This window comes from Magnolia sinica, chromosome 2, assembly GCF_029962835.1.
Source record: "Magnolia sinica isolate HGM2019 chromosome 2, MsV1, whole genome shotgun sequence".
Taxonomy (NCBI): domain Eukaryota; kingdom Viridiplantae; phylum Streptophyta; class Magnoliopsida; order Magnoliales; family Magnoliaceae; genus Magnolia; species Magnolia sinica.
Window position 1 is genome coordinate 5,249,206 of NC_080574.1, and position 15,476 is coordinate 5,264,681.

The 15,476-nt window shown below is 39.6% G+C and overlaps 1 protein-coding gene across 1 annotated transcript; it reads right to left on the bottom strand.

Moving 5' to 3' along the window:
• Positions 1 to 6,683: 6,683 nt before the first annotated feature.
• Positions 6,684 to 14,389, bottom strand: LOC131238022 (uncharacterized). The gene is made up of 2 exons (XM_058236150.1): positions 14,222 to 14,389; positions 6,684 to 8,175 (listed from the first exon to the last, which is right to left on the bottom strand). Exon 2 carries the CDS (start codon positions 7,842 to 7,844, stop codon positions 6,684 to 6,686), a length of 1,161 nt encoding a protein of 386 aa, XP_058092133.1. The 5' UTR covers positions 7,845 to 8,175; positions 14,222 to 14,389.
• Between the last annotated feature and the right edge of the window lie 1,087 nt (positions 14,390 to 15,476).

The window sequence follows — 15,476 nt, forward strand, 5'->3', positions numbered from 1 at the left end:
GGGCCATTATGAAATGTGTGTTCTATCCGCACAGTCCAGTTATTTTTTCAGATCATTTCAGGATGCGAGCCCAAAAATGAGACTAATCCATGTGACAAAAGAACCACACCAAAAAAAAAAAAAAAACAGTAGTGATTAACCGCCCCCATAACAAAATTCCTAAGGCCCACTGTAATGTTTATTTGCCATCCAACCTGATGATTAGGTCTCACAGACCTAGAGGAAGGTAAAGCACAAATATCACCTTCATCCAAAACTTTTGTGGCCCTCAAAAAGATTTTAATGGTGGGTGCTCAATCATCACTATTTACTTTGGTGTGGTCTACATGAGACTTAGATCTACCTCATTTTTTGAATTATGCCCTAAAATGATCTAGAAAAATGGATGGATGGCATGGATAAAATACAACTTTCTTTGCATTCAAATCTCAAGCCGTACCTAATTCATCTATATACCTTTAGGGTGTGTTTGGGCGGTGGGATTAGAACGGATTAGGTGGGATGGAATTCATCTGGTCCTGTGCCATTTCCACTCCATGCCTGGGAAGAATGGAAAAGCCTAGAATTAGAATTTATTGGAATTGCATTGGGTCCCATGCCAATTTCACTCAATGTTAGCAAGTTGTGTAGGTCCCAACATGATGTGTGGGCTATATCCACACCATCCACCCATTTTTGGAGATTATTTTAGAGCATGGGCCAAAAAATCAAGTAAATCTAAAGCTCAAGTGGACCCCACCATAGAAAGAAACGGGGATTGAATACTTACCGTTGAAAACTTTTTGGGGCCACATAAGTTTTGGATCTACCTCATTTTTAGGCCCATGCCATAAAATGAGGTTACAAAACAAATGAACGGTTTAGATACAACACATGCTAGTTATTCTAAGTAATTTCAAATGATAGTGGGTATATCCAATCAATGTGCCACTGTATTACCAACAAATCATTAATCTTATCCAATGGCAACAGGGGACAATTCCAGCCATAGGTAATAATTATATTTTTGGAATCCCATCCCACCTAATCCCTTCTAATCCCACCGCCCAAACAGGCCCTTAGACGTCAGAGTAAACATTTTTCCATCTAAAAATTATTATTTGATCCCTTTAATTACCATATGCCCTGAATTTAACAAACACATCTAATTTTATTTTATTTTATTATCAAGCCACGATGGGTTGAATCTAAACCCTCCTTCTAGCAGCTTATGACAGATGATCTAACGGCTAAAACCGTTCCATCAGTGCGGTTTTCAAATTACGAGGCCTCCCCGATTGGGACCGACATATGGACCGACCCATTCACCATGCCTCTACAAACACGCTAGAAGGTACGCGGTGTCCGGAAGCTGAATAACGTACATAGGTGACAAACATGCACACCAATCTCCACCGTCCAAATTGTGATTCTCGTGATGAAGGGAGCATATCGAAAAGGAAAAATAAAATAAAATAAAATAATATTGGACAATCGCCACCATCCAGTAGGTGACCATCAGCCGGTGAAATCAAATGGCTATCGTTATCTGCTCATTATAGTTTTGTGGCTTCTACATCGAGGCTACTGTTACTAATGTCTGTGCTGCCATGTGTACGGTGATTTGCGGACCAGCAGAGTTGTGGATGGCGGGGATTGGGTACTACCCCCATCAGGACCTAGCTAGAGACGGACGGTCCAGGGGCTCCGTGGGGCCACTGTGATGTATGTGTTTTATACATGCGGTCCATTATTTTTTACAAATCATTTTAAAGTGATAAGCCCAAAAATGAAGCAGATGGAATTATCAAGTGGACCACACCTCAAGAAACGTTTGGAGATTGAATGCACACCGCTGAAAATCCTAGGCGGTGTTCGACACGTGGAATTAAGTGGGATGGAATTGATATGTTTGACACGGTGTCATATTTTGTCTGTAAGTCCCATAGTTTTGTAACTATTGTATGTTATATTTAAAATGTAAAGATTAAAAAGTTAAATTTTAGGATTCATTTAAAATTATGTTTTGATTGATAGACGGGAACAGTAAATTTCACCGTCTGCTTAATAATACTGCTTGGAAATGTCACAAACTTCATACTATATAAATTTTATGGTCCGGCTCATAAAGCTTGCTAACATCAATATGTTCCTTAATTGTCATGGAGCATGGGTAGAACGGCGTACTATATTTCAAATTTTAAATTTCAAATGAATTTGAAAAGCCTTGTACAATTTATTAGAATTCTTTGTAATTTTTTATAATACATGGTTCATTTTTTGATGCATATATACCTAATAAAACAAACACTGTATGAGATTTAACTGATGATATTGTCAATTCCATCCCACTTAATTCCACGCGCCAAACACCTCCTTTGACTCACAAAAGTTTTGGATCAAGACAATATTTTGTTTTCCCTTCTCTTAGGCCTATGTGACATTATGAATATGGTGGATGGAAAATAAGCATCAAGGTAGGACCAGAACGGTTTCAACAGTAGGGTGATGGTCACATCTGCTTCACGCAGTGAGCCTTCAAAGAGTAGTGGGGGTGGCTAACATGGAGTGGGTGCATGACATGGGCGTGCAGTAACAAGCTAACCACAGAAAAAGAAAACTTACTCTGTTTCAGGATCATGCCTTAAAGTAATCTTTTAAAATGGATGAAAGGCTAGGAAAAAATACAAATATGATAATGGCCCAACAGAAACCGTGACAGCAATCAATCACAGCACCATCCGTCTCCAGTTGGGTCCTGGTGAGGGTAGTATCCAATCTACGTCCGTGATTGATAGGATACAGGGAACGTGGATTAGGTACTACCCCATCCTGTCCCGAGCTCAGAACAGGCTGCTGAGGGGTCCACCGTGATTCATTCATTTATCTAAACCGTCTATCCATTTTCCATATAATTTTAACATGTGATCCAAAAAAAAGAAAAGAAAATAGGCTGAATGCAAGGCACGAGTGGCCCTAAAATGTTTTCAACGGTATATATTTAATCTCCACTGTGTGGTCCATTTAAGACTTTTAACTGCCTCATTTCTTTTTCCGTAGACTAAAATGATATGTAAAAATGGATGGATGGTTTTGATATACCCACGCATCACGGTGGGCCCTCAGATCCCCAGCCTGTTCGGAGCTCGGGGCTAAATGACTAATCCGCGTCCGGGATAAGAAGGAGATGGGTATTTCGAGCAAAAAAGCGACACGTGGCAGCATTACACTGTATTTTTCAGGTTTTGTGTTTCTAGAAACCCGACACCTGGCAGCCCAATCATAGCACGAGCAGTTGCATCCGTGAGATTTGCAGAACTTCATTCATGAAAAAAAAACAGAGAGAGAAGAATAAAAGCCCTCCTCGGAAAAGGGCCATACACCGCTCTTTCTTAGCTGCCCTCCAGAAATATCAGTAAATGGAATACATCTTGATGTATTTAATTAGAATACATCGCGACTTTAGTCTTTGGATCTGGGCCATCTCCCAACGATCAAAACCGTCTATGTGATCGGCATTACTATAGATGAAGGATCTGAAAATTTAAGAAAGCTCTTGGCTATTTTAAATCATTGTTAATTCGACTCCTTCTCTTTGAATATTGACAGTATCTTCAAACTCGAATAACTAGACGGTTGAAATATTTCAATCTGGGTCTTTTTTTCCGTGTCCGACATCCGTGGCCAGGCCCATCATATAAACGATTTCGGATCATTGAAAAGGACCCACTCCAACGGCTTCAACTAGTCGGGATATATTCCAGCAAATCCAATAACGAAAGTGGACTCGATGTAAGTGCACTCATCTCACACGTGGAAAAGATTCACGCGTGTGTGATGTCTTATGTGCTCATCAGGCGCACGCTATACGTAGACGCCATATTTGAAAACTCAAGCTAATGTAAGCATCACATGAACCATCCGTCTTACGGCCCAGGTGAAATTGATCAAGTGTATTTCCGTATAGGCGTGTGGTCCACCTAATGATCAGATTGGGCTGATTTCTTAGGCATGGAATCTGCATAATTGGTATGCTCTGATGAACGGCTCCGATGCCACACAGATGTGTCTCGTTCAAGTGGACTTGACATTCCCCAAATAGAAGAGATTACGCACAATAAACGACCCCATTTCCAGTCCAATGAATCCAACCTTTCAAAGTTCAAACCCCACTTTAAAATATCCCCCCAAAATCCGAAAAATATCGCACTTTTAGGGTAACCCAAATCTCTGCATCCCTTGGAGAGTTATTATTCCTTAAAATTAAAATGTAAAATATATATATATATACGTGGACACGTGTACAACAGATATTCAATCCAGACCATTCACAAGGTAGGTCCCACTGTGGATGGATCTCCCTCTCCATGAATCACGCAACTGGGTTTTCAACATCAACAATTCATTTTGTAAACCACAGATTGAGGTGTTAAGATCATCAGATGAGGGAGAATTTTTTTATGGGCATCCATTGCATGAACGGTCAGGATCACGGACCATTATGCCACATTCCCGATTGGATTGTAACATATATCCGTAAGTCGGTGATCTCAGCTTCAAAGTACATGTTTAATTGTCATATCTCTGCCATATCTAAATGATGACTGGCTTGTACAAACGTCATTAGTTCAGCCCTGCCATGGCTGGCTTGCACCACAAAATTCACACACGGTCCTTATAAGAGTGACTATTTGAGTATTATAAATCATGGTGAGACCATATGGCCCACCATGATGTATGTGTTTTATCCACGCTGTCCATTCATTTTTCCATATTATTTTAGGCCGGGCTTGATAAGAATGAATGTCTACTATTAAAAATCTCTTAAGCCCACTGTGATGTGCATTTGACATCCAACCCGTTTATTAGGTCATACAGACCTCAGATACGTCAGATGGAGGAAAAACCAAATATCAGCTTGATCCAAAACTTTTGTAGCCCTGGGAAGTTTGTAACGGTGGATGTTCAATTAGCACTGTTTCCTGTGAGGTGGTCCATCTGAGATTTGTATTTACCTCATTTTAGGACTCAAACCATAAAATAATTTGTGAACAATGGATGAGTGGCATGGATGAAACAAATACATAATGGTGGGTCCCACAGAGCACCAACCACCAGCCATTGTAGGATCACTAGCCAATCTGCGTCTCACTTTCTCTATTGTTCATTTCGTAAATCACAGGTAGAGCTTTTAATATCATCGGATGAGGGAGATTTTTATGAACCGCCTGATGAACGGTCAAGATCACGGACCATTATGCCACGTTCCCAATTTGATTGTAACATATATCCGTAAGTCGGTGATCTCAGCTTCAAAGTACATGTTTAATTTTTAGATCTCTACAAGATCCAAATGATGACTGGCTTGTACAAACGTCACTAGTTCAGCCCTGGCATGCCTGGCTTGTACCAAAAAATTCACACACGGTCCTTGTAAGAGGGAACATTTGAGTATTACAATCATGGTGGGGCCGACTTATGAAAGGCAAGGTCTCGTACATGCATGGCGCGTGAACGGACATGGGGTCCTTTTGCTTGCATCGAAACTCAGGATTATCCACTTGTGCTGGAGCTCGCATGCATAGATGGTCAGGTGATCATAACCGTCCAAGGCAGACATGGTAAAAAGCTTATACTGAAATCAATGGACCCATATCATACTTTCCACATGATTAATAGATAATACGCCGCTGATCAGACAGTGCCCACAGGAATCCTCCGTCCGAAGATTGGATTCGCTAGTGACTTTGGAATTTGAGTGCGGCCCCCTTATTTTCTCGGACGCGGTTTTGCTAGTGACCCCGAGTGGTCGATGCTCTGTGGGCCCCACCATGATGTGGGTGTTTTATACACGTTGTCCATTCATTTTTGGGCTTGATCCCAAAAATGAGGGAGATCCAAATATCAGGTGAAGGAAAACAGTATTGATTGAATGTCCACATGCAGTTAAAAATCTCTTAGGACCCACTAACGTGTATTTGACATCTAACCAATTGATTATGTCATACAGACCTCAGACGACGAAGGAAAAAACAAATATCAGCTTGATCCATAACTTTTGTGCCCCAGGAAGTTTTTAATGGTGAATGTTCAATCAACACTGTTTCCTGTGACGTGGTCCACCTGAGATTTATATCTACCTCATTTTTGGAATCACTCCATAAAATAATTTATAAACAATGGAAGGATGGCATGCATTGAAACAAATACATCATGGTGGGCCCCACAGAGCAGTAGTGGCAAGATCACTAGCCAATCCGCGTCCCACTTTATCCCGCATAAACTTATGTGGGCCCCACCACGTACAATCGTGCATAAAACCTCTCTCAAACCACGTGGTGCGGCCCACCTATGTCTTTAAGTGGTGACTTTTGGAATGTCCATTCATTTTAGTGGGACTCATCTTTATGGGATGGCAAAAATCAATCCACCTGAAGTATGGGTCCCTCTAAAAAATCAAAATTAAAAAAAAAAACATACAAAAAAAAAAAAAAAGAATGGAAAGAACAGAAAGAAACCTGGACACAAATAACTCTATTCTATTATTTTATTTTATACTAAAACTGTAGAAAAATATCTGCAAGTATTCTCTTCTAACCATTCTAACATATGAAAGAAAGTCGCATCAACAAGGTCTAGTATATCAGCATAACAAAAGAAGAAAAGAAACGTTTTCTATCAGTACTTTTTATCTCATCTAAGATCTAGCTGTGTACAGGTCGAATGGTGGGAATTGGCATTTGAAACAGCGAGTTGGACCTCTTATTCATAAACCAACCCCCTGCGTTCCCGCCGCTGATTCCAAATGAAGATTCGGGCATTGAAGATGATAGTATCGACGGCAATGTCCCTGTCTCCATCACATCACGCACGTTTTTCTCCTCCCGCATGCTTAAATTCTTTTTCATGGTGCTGCAACGGTTGGGGTCGAGCATGCTTTTCAGTTCTTTGCTTAGCATGGATGGCTGAGGTGGTAGTGAAGATGGTGACATTGATGGGATATGCGATGTATTTGTGTTCTTTGCAAGAGATGGTAGAGATGGTGACATTGATGGGATATGCGATGTATTTGTGTTCTTTGCAAGAGATGGTAGAGATGGTGATGAGGACGATGACGATGATGGCGCTAATGAATGAAGCTGATGCTTCTTTGGTTTGTCTTTCTCTTCTCCTTCCTTTCCGTTCTCTGAGGTCTCATCAGTTCGGCCATTTGGATTTGAGCTTTCTGGCTTCTGTCTAAGTAAAGTAGCCGATTCATCGAGCTGGACGATCTGGAGGGTCAGGCGCCCATTGGCTCTGTGGGCTCGAAAGAACTCGTGGTGCTTGACCTTCACCTCCTGGATGATTAGGCGGCCGTTGTCGATATAAGACCGTTTGAGGACCCACGGCATGTGGCATGGCAAATTGCCCGTCCGTGCAAGGAGGGGGATAGGAGGCGGATATTCCTTCTCTTCTTGAAATGATCGTCGTCTCCGGTACCGGCCATGAAACACCGCCCGTGGCTTTTCCTCCTTTTCCTTCTCGATGCCAATGCCATTGGCATTGCCAATGGCAATGTCTACATGGCATGGGACCTCTCTCTCTTTCTCATGATACTTGGGTTCATCCATTAAAGGACAAGAAGAGGGTGAGGGTGAAGGTGGCGATGATAGGGATGATAAAGATGAGGATGACGAGGAGAAAGATAGGATGTTGGGTTTCTTACAGCTAAGCGAACGGTTGAGAGTTATTGGGGTGGTGAGAGTCTTGAGGCCCGGTTCAAGAGGGGGAGGTGGTGGGGTTTGCATGGGTGGCTTTTTCTCTTTTTTACCAAAGAAGAGGGATGTGATGGACTTGAGCGTAGGTGGGTCTATTGGGAAATCCATATTTTCAGGAGGGCAATAGCAGAAAATTGGGAAGGGTACAGCTGGATGTAGATGATGAAGTGTAAAAATGGAAAGAAAGGTCAAATTTTCAAAAGGGCCTAAGGAGAAGGTTGCGAAGAAGGTGGAAGGCCAGATGGGTATCTTTGTAGATGCATGCAAGGGTGGTGGACACTCTGGCAAACTAAAAGCCAGAGAGAGAGAGAGGTTTTTGAGAAGAGCAATGTGAGATTCTCTATCGAGAAGGGGGAAGAGATGGCAGTGCCAGCTAGAAACGGCTCTAAGAACCTGACGTCATTGCAAGCTGAGAAAAAGAGAGTAATTAAACAAGAACCTGTGAGATGAGAGAAGACGCATGAATAAGAGGAGAGTAATCTGATATGGTTACAAAGAATTGAAGAATGCCCACATGAAGATAGAGAAATATGGAAGGTTTTTCAGGTCAAAATTACGAGATCTTTTTAAAAAAAATAAAATTAAAACAATTAAACAACTTGATATTTGTAAAACGAGTGGACGTGGAATTTCGTTTGAAAAAAATAAATAAATAGGTTGCAAATGACCATGGTGTCCATCTTGGTGGACGCGGATTTCCTGCGGCTTTCGCAGGAAGTTCCTGCCTGGGATGCAAGGTGGGGTCCACGATGATGTTTATGAGAAATCCAATCCGTCTATCCGTTTTTCGAGCTCATTTTAGGGCATACAACCAAATGAGGAGGTTACAAAACTCAAGTGGGCCATACGAGATGAAACATCAGGGGAAGGAATGCCTACCGTTGAAACCTTACTCTTATGTTTATATTCCATCCAAACCGTTTATAAGGTCATTTTCACAGGGGTGAAGTGAAAACATAAAAACCTTAGAACGATCCGAAACTTTCATAGCTATATAAATGTTTTAACGGTGCTCCTAAATCCCTACTATTCCCTTTTGTGTTGCCCACTTGAGTTTTGGATACACCTTATGTTTGGTCGCATATACTAAAATAAGCTCGAAAAACGGATGGGCGGAGTGGCTTTCACACAAACATCGCTATGGCCGCTATAGCCCCATCCAGAATCCTTGCGCAGTAACTTTCTGCGAAAGTCTTTCACAGGAAATCCGCCTACTACTTTTGAAGGGAAACACTTGTAGATTGCCTAACCTACACGTGGCAACAACTTTTAGACAGTTGGACCATCCAAGGCGTATTCCTCATAGCAGATGATCCACCTGGCAAGTTTTGCACCAATCAGACGGTCCAGCTGTCTGATTTTGGTTTTTAACCGTCCATTTGCATGCAGTCGATTCCGCATGCACTGACGGTGTGATTTTGCCACGTGTAACACAAAGAAGATGATATTGTGATATATTTACTGAATACCCCATTCAACCAACGATGATGATCTCTCCACGTTTTTTTTACACTAAGAAAGGTAATTCTGTCAATTTAGAAGGAGGTTGAGATGACTTTGGTAGGCTGGCTTTTGCCGGGCCGTGTATCACACTTCCCTAATCTTAGGGAAACACGTACATCTGCTACCGGATTTTGCTCCTAATATATTTTTTTAAATAATTAAAAATTCCAAAGTTTTCTTCATGCAAAATAAGCATGTATTTTATTTTATTTTAATAAAATAAAAGACTAAATCCCAACAAAATATAATCAATTAATCAACAAAATATATTTTATTTTACAATGGGCTGACTGTATCAGAACCTTATCATGCACATAGTTGCATTTGTACTAGTTTGCATCTACATCACCTATCTGGACCATCCATCGGGTCCAGTCCGTTCTTTAAAGTCCTAATTGGATGATTCAAGCCGTCCATTTTGTGGCTTGCGAAAAATCATGGACAAGATTGTTTATAAAGATAGATCGAGTCGCATATGTTTAGGGCCATCTGATGCTGTGGCTTTTGCAATAAAATAAAAGAAGATGAGATCAAATGCAATTATGTGCATGGCAAGGTTTTCATATACATGACTCATAGGATTATTTTTAATTATAGATTGGAGATCATATATATTTCTTTTTGGTAAGGATTAAAAATTATCTTGATAACTAGCAATCATGATCTAAATAATTATGATTAATACAAATAAAATAAACTTAATTTTAGGTGTCTGCTAAAATCTCTTCGGTTTTTGAAGCTTATGTAAGGGGATTTTCATCAAGTAGTAGAGATCAAATACAAAATGAAATAGATTACAAGTGATATCTAGGAATAAAATAAAATACAAATAGATTTAATAAATAATCAGAAAAGGCCCTTATTTGCGGCAATGAGAGGGCTTGAATCCATAGAAAAGCGATTAAAGACATTACCAATAATTATAGCATGCGTCATGCAGCCAAGAGAGAGAAATCGTTCTCAAGACATGAGGGAGGGCCGGGCGAGGAGACCTGCTGCTGTAAAAGGAAGGGTCCATCAAGGGGGTTAGCTTTGTGTAGCACACGGCTTTGTTTGGAACTTCTTTTTTTTCCCTTTTTATGTCCTTTGCGTTTGATTTTTAGACGCTTGTGTTTTGAAAGAGAGTCATTAAATATTTTACATTTTTAATTAGTCCTATGAATGTCCACTAATTTTATAATCAGATAATTATATGATTATATAATTTATAGTTTAAAACATTAGACTAGGACCATAATGTGGATAATTTAGCTTGACTTACTTGCATGGCAGGTATGTAAGCTTATTATCCATCACACTCAGCCAAAGTATCACATGTCTGTTTTTTTTTTTTTTTTTTTTTTTTTTTAAATGAAGAAAAATGATACATCTAACATGCGGGGAAAATTTTAATCAATACTTACTTTTTTGTACCATAGCCCACTCTAGTTTTAAATAGACTCCATTTTTTATGGATGTTCTAACATGTGATCCATCTCAACATCTTAACACGTAGTGGTGGATGACACAAAGTCATGATGACAATGGTCCCACAAAGGCTTTGTTGCACATGCAAGGAGTAATAGCAGTCTATTCATCATCCATAAATATAAATCACAACAATGCCCTCAGTTGAAACATCATGTACTACTATTTTCCTTTTAAAATCACCCCTTCTATCTACCTACTAATTGCATGGTTAAAAATAGCAAAATGCTACTTATGTTGCATACAGCGGAGACGGATTGATTTATTCGGGTTAGGCACACCGCTGAACATCACTTGAATGATGGATATGAAAATAGTTGAAAATGTTAAGCATTTTTATTTTGCCCGTTGGATTTGATCGAGTTATCATGATCTTTTTCACCAACCCCAATTTCACTATTTTAGCTTAAGGATGTTCAGATGGGATGATTTTCATGCCCCACCCACAAACCAGACCCATGAGAATCTAGAATGACGAGTTTGTTTTACCCTAATGATGAGTTCCAATGGGCGGGAATTCAAATTTTGGGCTCTGTTGTTACATTTGGCATTTGGAGGGTCACCGACGTTTTAAAGTGTATGGGTGCCACCAAAAATGGAGTAGAATAATTTCTGCCAGCAGGGTTAACATACTAAGAAAAGAGAAGCTCTATTAATTTCTGCCAGCACGGTTAACAGTACTCCAAAAGCTCAGGTGGACCATATCATGTGAATTTAAAAGTTTTTAAGTATAATTTCATAGAGTTACTCACTTGAGTGTTGAATTAGCATGATTTTTAAAATCAAATGCTAAAAAAAAGTGATAAACCTAGAGAAGGACATGGGATTTCATACATTTTAATTAATTTCATCAACCTTAGGTGATTTAATGAGCTACACAGGCATTTTTCTTTAGGTCCTAACTCATGCCTTAGTGGCATAGACTCATAAGAGTTTCAACTAGAGCTGGCCATGAGATGACTTAATTTATCGGACTCATTCAAACCTAACTCAATTTGAATTGGGTGGGTGAGTTGATCTAAACTAAGTAGACTTCATCCAATCCAAACCCAAATCGAGTTGAGTTCAGGTCACCCAGTAAGTCGACTTGACTCAACCCAAAATCCAACTTGGTATTGACTTGACTCGATTTGAAACTCAATTCCTACATACACATACATATGTGTGTGTGAAAATGGTACTACAAGGTTGACCTCCCCATGAGGTCGAGCCGTGTTGGCCCCACTATGATGTGTGTTAAACATCAACACCGTGCATTTGATGGATCCCCTTTAAGTTATGGGATATACCAAAAATCAGTCATATATAGGACTCAGGTGGGCCATACCATCGCTAAAACTATGTGAATACATGCTTAAAATATATAAAAGCACTTGGTGGGGCCCACCTAAGTTTTGAATGCAACTGAAACTTGGTCTGACCCCTCATCTAAGACACGTACAATGGATGGGTTGGATTTGTGAACCACATCTCTATGGGCCCAATAAATGATTATGAATGTTTTAATGGGAGGGTAACCCCTCTCAACTAGGAGTGCACACAGGTCTATTTGGTCCAGTTCTGGGGCAAAACCAAAACTAAACTGTTCCTGACGATTCCAGGAAAATTAGAACTGGAACCGGACCGTTTGCACCCTAGAATTGAACCATAAAAACCGGTTCGATTTCAGATTGGTTATACAGTTCTGGGCTTTTTATAATCCAATGAGAGAGAGAGAGAGAGAGAGAGAGAGAGAGAGATTATGGTATTTTTTAAAAAATATTTATTTGCTTGGGATGGTCTGGTTCCAAGTTTGGTTTAGTTCTACATAACCTCAAATCAAAAATCGAGCCGACCTAATCGGTTCTTTGATTTTCGAAACCAGAACCAGAACTGGTGCACTTCAGAACCAAACCAAATCATGCAGTTTGGTCAGTTTCAATCCAGTTTATCAGTTTTACTGGTTCTATGTGCACCACTACTCTCAATTGTTAGATGTGGTGTGGCTCACCCAAGTCATGAATTAACGTAATTTTTAAACCCATTGCCCACCATGGAATAGTGCATCTAGTTGATGGGGTAGAGATGTTTGACACAGATCACAATGGGGCCCACATAGCTTAACCTCATAGTATATATATGGTTGCAATTCTTGTAGATGTACTTAGGTTTTGATTTGTGATTTCAGCATGTGGATACCTACAACACCCGACTCAACTCGACGTCGACTCAGTACTTGTGACCGAGTCAGACATGGTTCGGATTAGTTTAGGCCAAACCTAAACTCGGATCGAGTTAGGCATGCTGGAGTTGGTCCTGAGTAGGATCGAGTTCAAGTAAGGTCTATTTCAAAAACAAATTGAGTCGAGTTAGCCTTAACTCGGTCCGACTCAACTCGATGCCGAGCTCTAGTTTCAACACAAGGTCATGGGTTTGAGTACCTATTGTGGGAAATCCCACTATGGTGTGTGTGTGTGTGAGAGAGGTGTGAGTGCTTGGGTTTAAAATTAAAAAAAAAAAAAATTAAAAATAAAAACACTTTCCTTTAAAAATATAATACTCTCTCGAGATTTACCGAACACTTATTATGAGGGTCAGCGTGCACGGCCCTCTCACGGGAGTAAATGTTTAAAAATTATGTAAATTTCAAACTATCACAAAGCGCATAATCAGGAGAAAGATTGTCTTAAAAAATCAAGCTCATTGAATAAATACTTGGGCCATTTTATATATATATATATATATATATATATTTTTTGTAGCATGCAGTTCCCATCCGGCCCTGACATCACTTGCAGCACTAACTAAAAAAACATTTAAACGGCATCTAAAAAAATATTCCAAGATCCATTAAGCCTAGAGCAACTCACGTTTACCAGCGCATTCAGAGCATACTACTGGACCACACACCAGTTTGACGTCCCTAGCCATCCAATTGTGGACCATCAAAATCAAGACGGAAAATAAACCCAAAATTGATCAGACTGCTATCATGGCTTCAGGGCTGTCTATCCCAACGGGACCCAGCTCAAACTGACCATTTGGACGGACAAGATTCTGTGCATGTACCCTCCATGCATGGTGGACCAGACACTTCAATACAATAAAATAAAAAAATAAATAATAAATAAATAAAAGAAAAGAAGAGAATACGCGTTTCTGAGACAAGATCCCCGGTCCCACACTACAAAATAATATATTTCATGGGCATTTCAATCAGGAAAAAAAAAAAAAAAAAATCTTCAAAACAGTCATAACTTTAAATTGGTCAAAAAATCCCAAATTGCGGGCAGACTTCTGGCTAGAGATATATTAATATATTATTTTTTATAATAAGAAATACCGGAATATCAGAATCTCTCTGATTTGACTTGAACGTAAAGAAAATTAAAATATAATAAAAATAACTGGCAAGCGAAGGTAAGATAGCAGATCAAACAGAAGTCAGGATTCGACGATTAAAAATACTCCGTCTCAGAGAATTTACGAAAATGGCTCGAACATACAGAGAATAAAAAGAAAATATAAATTCTCACCTTACAGAAGCGAAAGCGAAGGGGCATTTCCGTCATCCATCTTTTACTTCCCAATCGAGGCAGAGAGAGAACAAGGAAAGAGTATTTATTTATGATATAATAGTAATAATCTCATTTTCTAGGAATTGCAGAAAAAGATTCGAAAATTCTATCTCTGTCTCTGTCTTTGTCTCTCTTCCTTCTTGAAATGACTCTTCTTTTCCCCTATTTATCGATTTCCAAAGGCATCATTAGTGCGAAATTACAAGGAAAAGTGATTAAGAAATGGAATTAACGCTAATTAAATCGTCGCGACTCGTGGGCACGTGTTCTACGACGCCAGGGGTTGTTTCGGAAACATCGAGGGCATTTCCGTTCTTTTGTTTCCAAATTCAACTATTTCTTCGCGCTTCGAGCCTGCTAGAGAGCTTTGATGAAAATATCCGACATTTTGAAAATATCACGATATTTTCGTAGGAAAATCATCAAAGTATATTATCACGAGAAATTTTGATATTTTCAAAATTGATTGTTTTAAATATTCGGAGATTTTATCACGAAATTATCGTAATTCCAACGAATAAATAGTTTAATTCATTTTACCCATGTTTTTTAATTTAAATTATCCCGAGAAATACCCGTGCCGATAAATTGCTGAGGACGAGATTTTCCACTCAACAGAGGAAATGAGAGTGTTGACTGATGCTAATTAGTCGGACGCGTGGGGGCACGTGTTGTAAAAGACGAGGGGCATTTATGGCAACGGAGAGTACAGTGGTGTTTTCGTTATTTTGAAAAGGAGGAGGTTACGGATTCATCTGAGAGGTTAAACTTCAACAACAATGTGTCGATTGGTGGCACGGATGAGAAAAGGTTACAGTTGAGAGATTTTGGAAGGATAGAGACTCTCGTCGGTGGATATAAGAATCGATCCTGACCGTCTGTTTAGTGGGCCATCTATTGGATATTAGATTTTGCATGTTAAATATTACACAACAGTCTCACCATCAAAAAACAATTTTCAAAGAAAAACGGTTGGATACAGTGATGCTAGCTGCATAAAAAATGTGGACAGTCCAACCAATCGACCTAGACTGTCAACTTAATGGCCCAAAAATCATAAGAAATGGGTGACTCTATCCCATCAGTAGTTTGTAATTTGGATGGTTAAGATTGTGTGTGGAAAATTAAGTCCTGTCAATGATTTTTGAATTTTGTACCCTCCACTGGGTGAGGCTTGGTTATTATAGTTCAAAAGAAGTGATTAGAAAATATG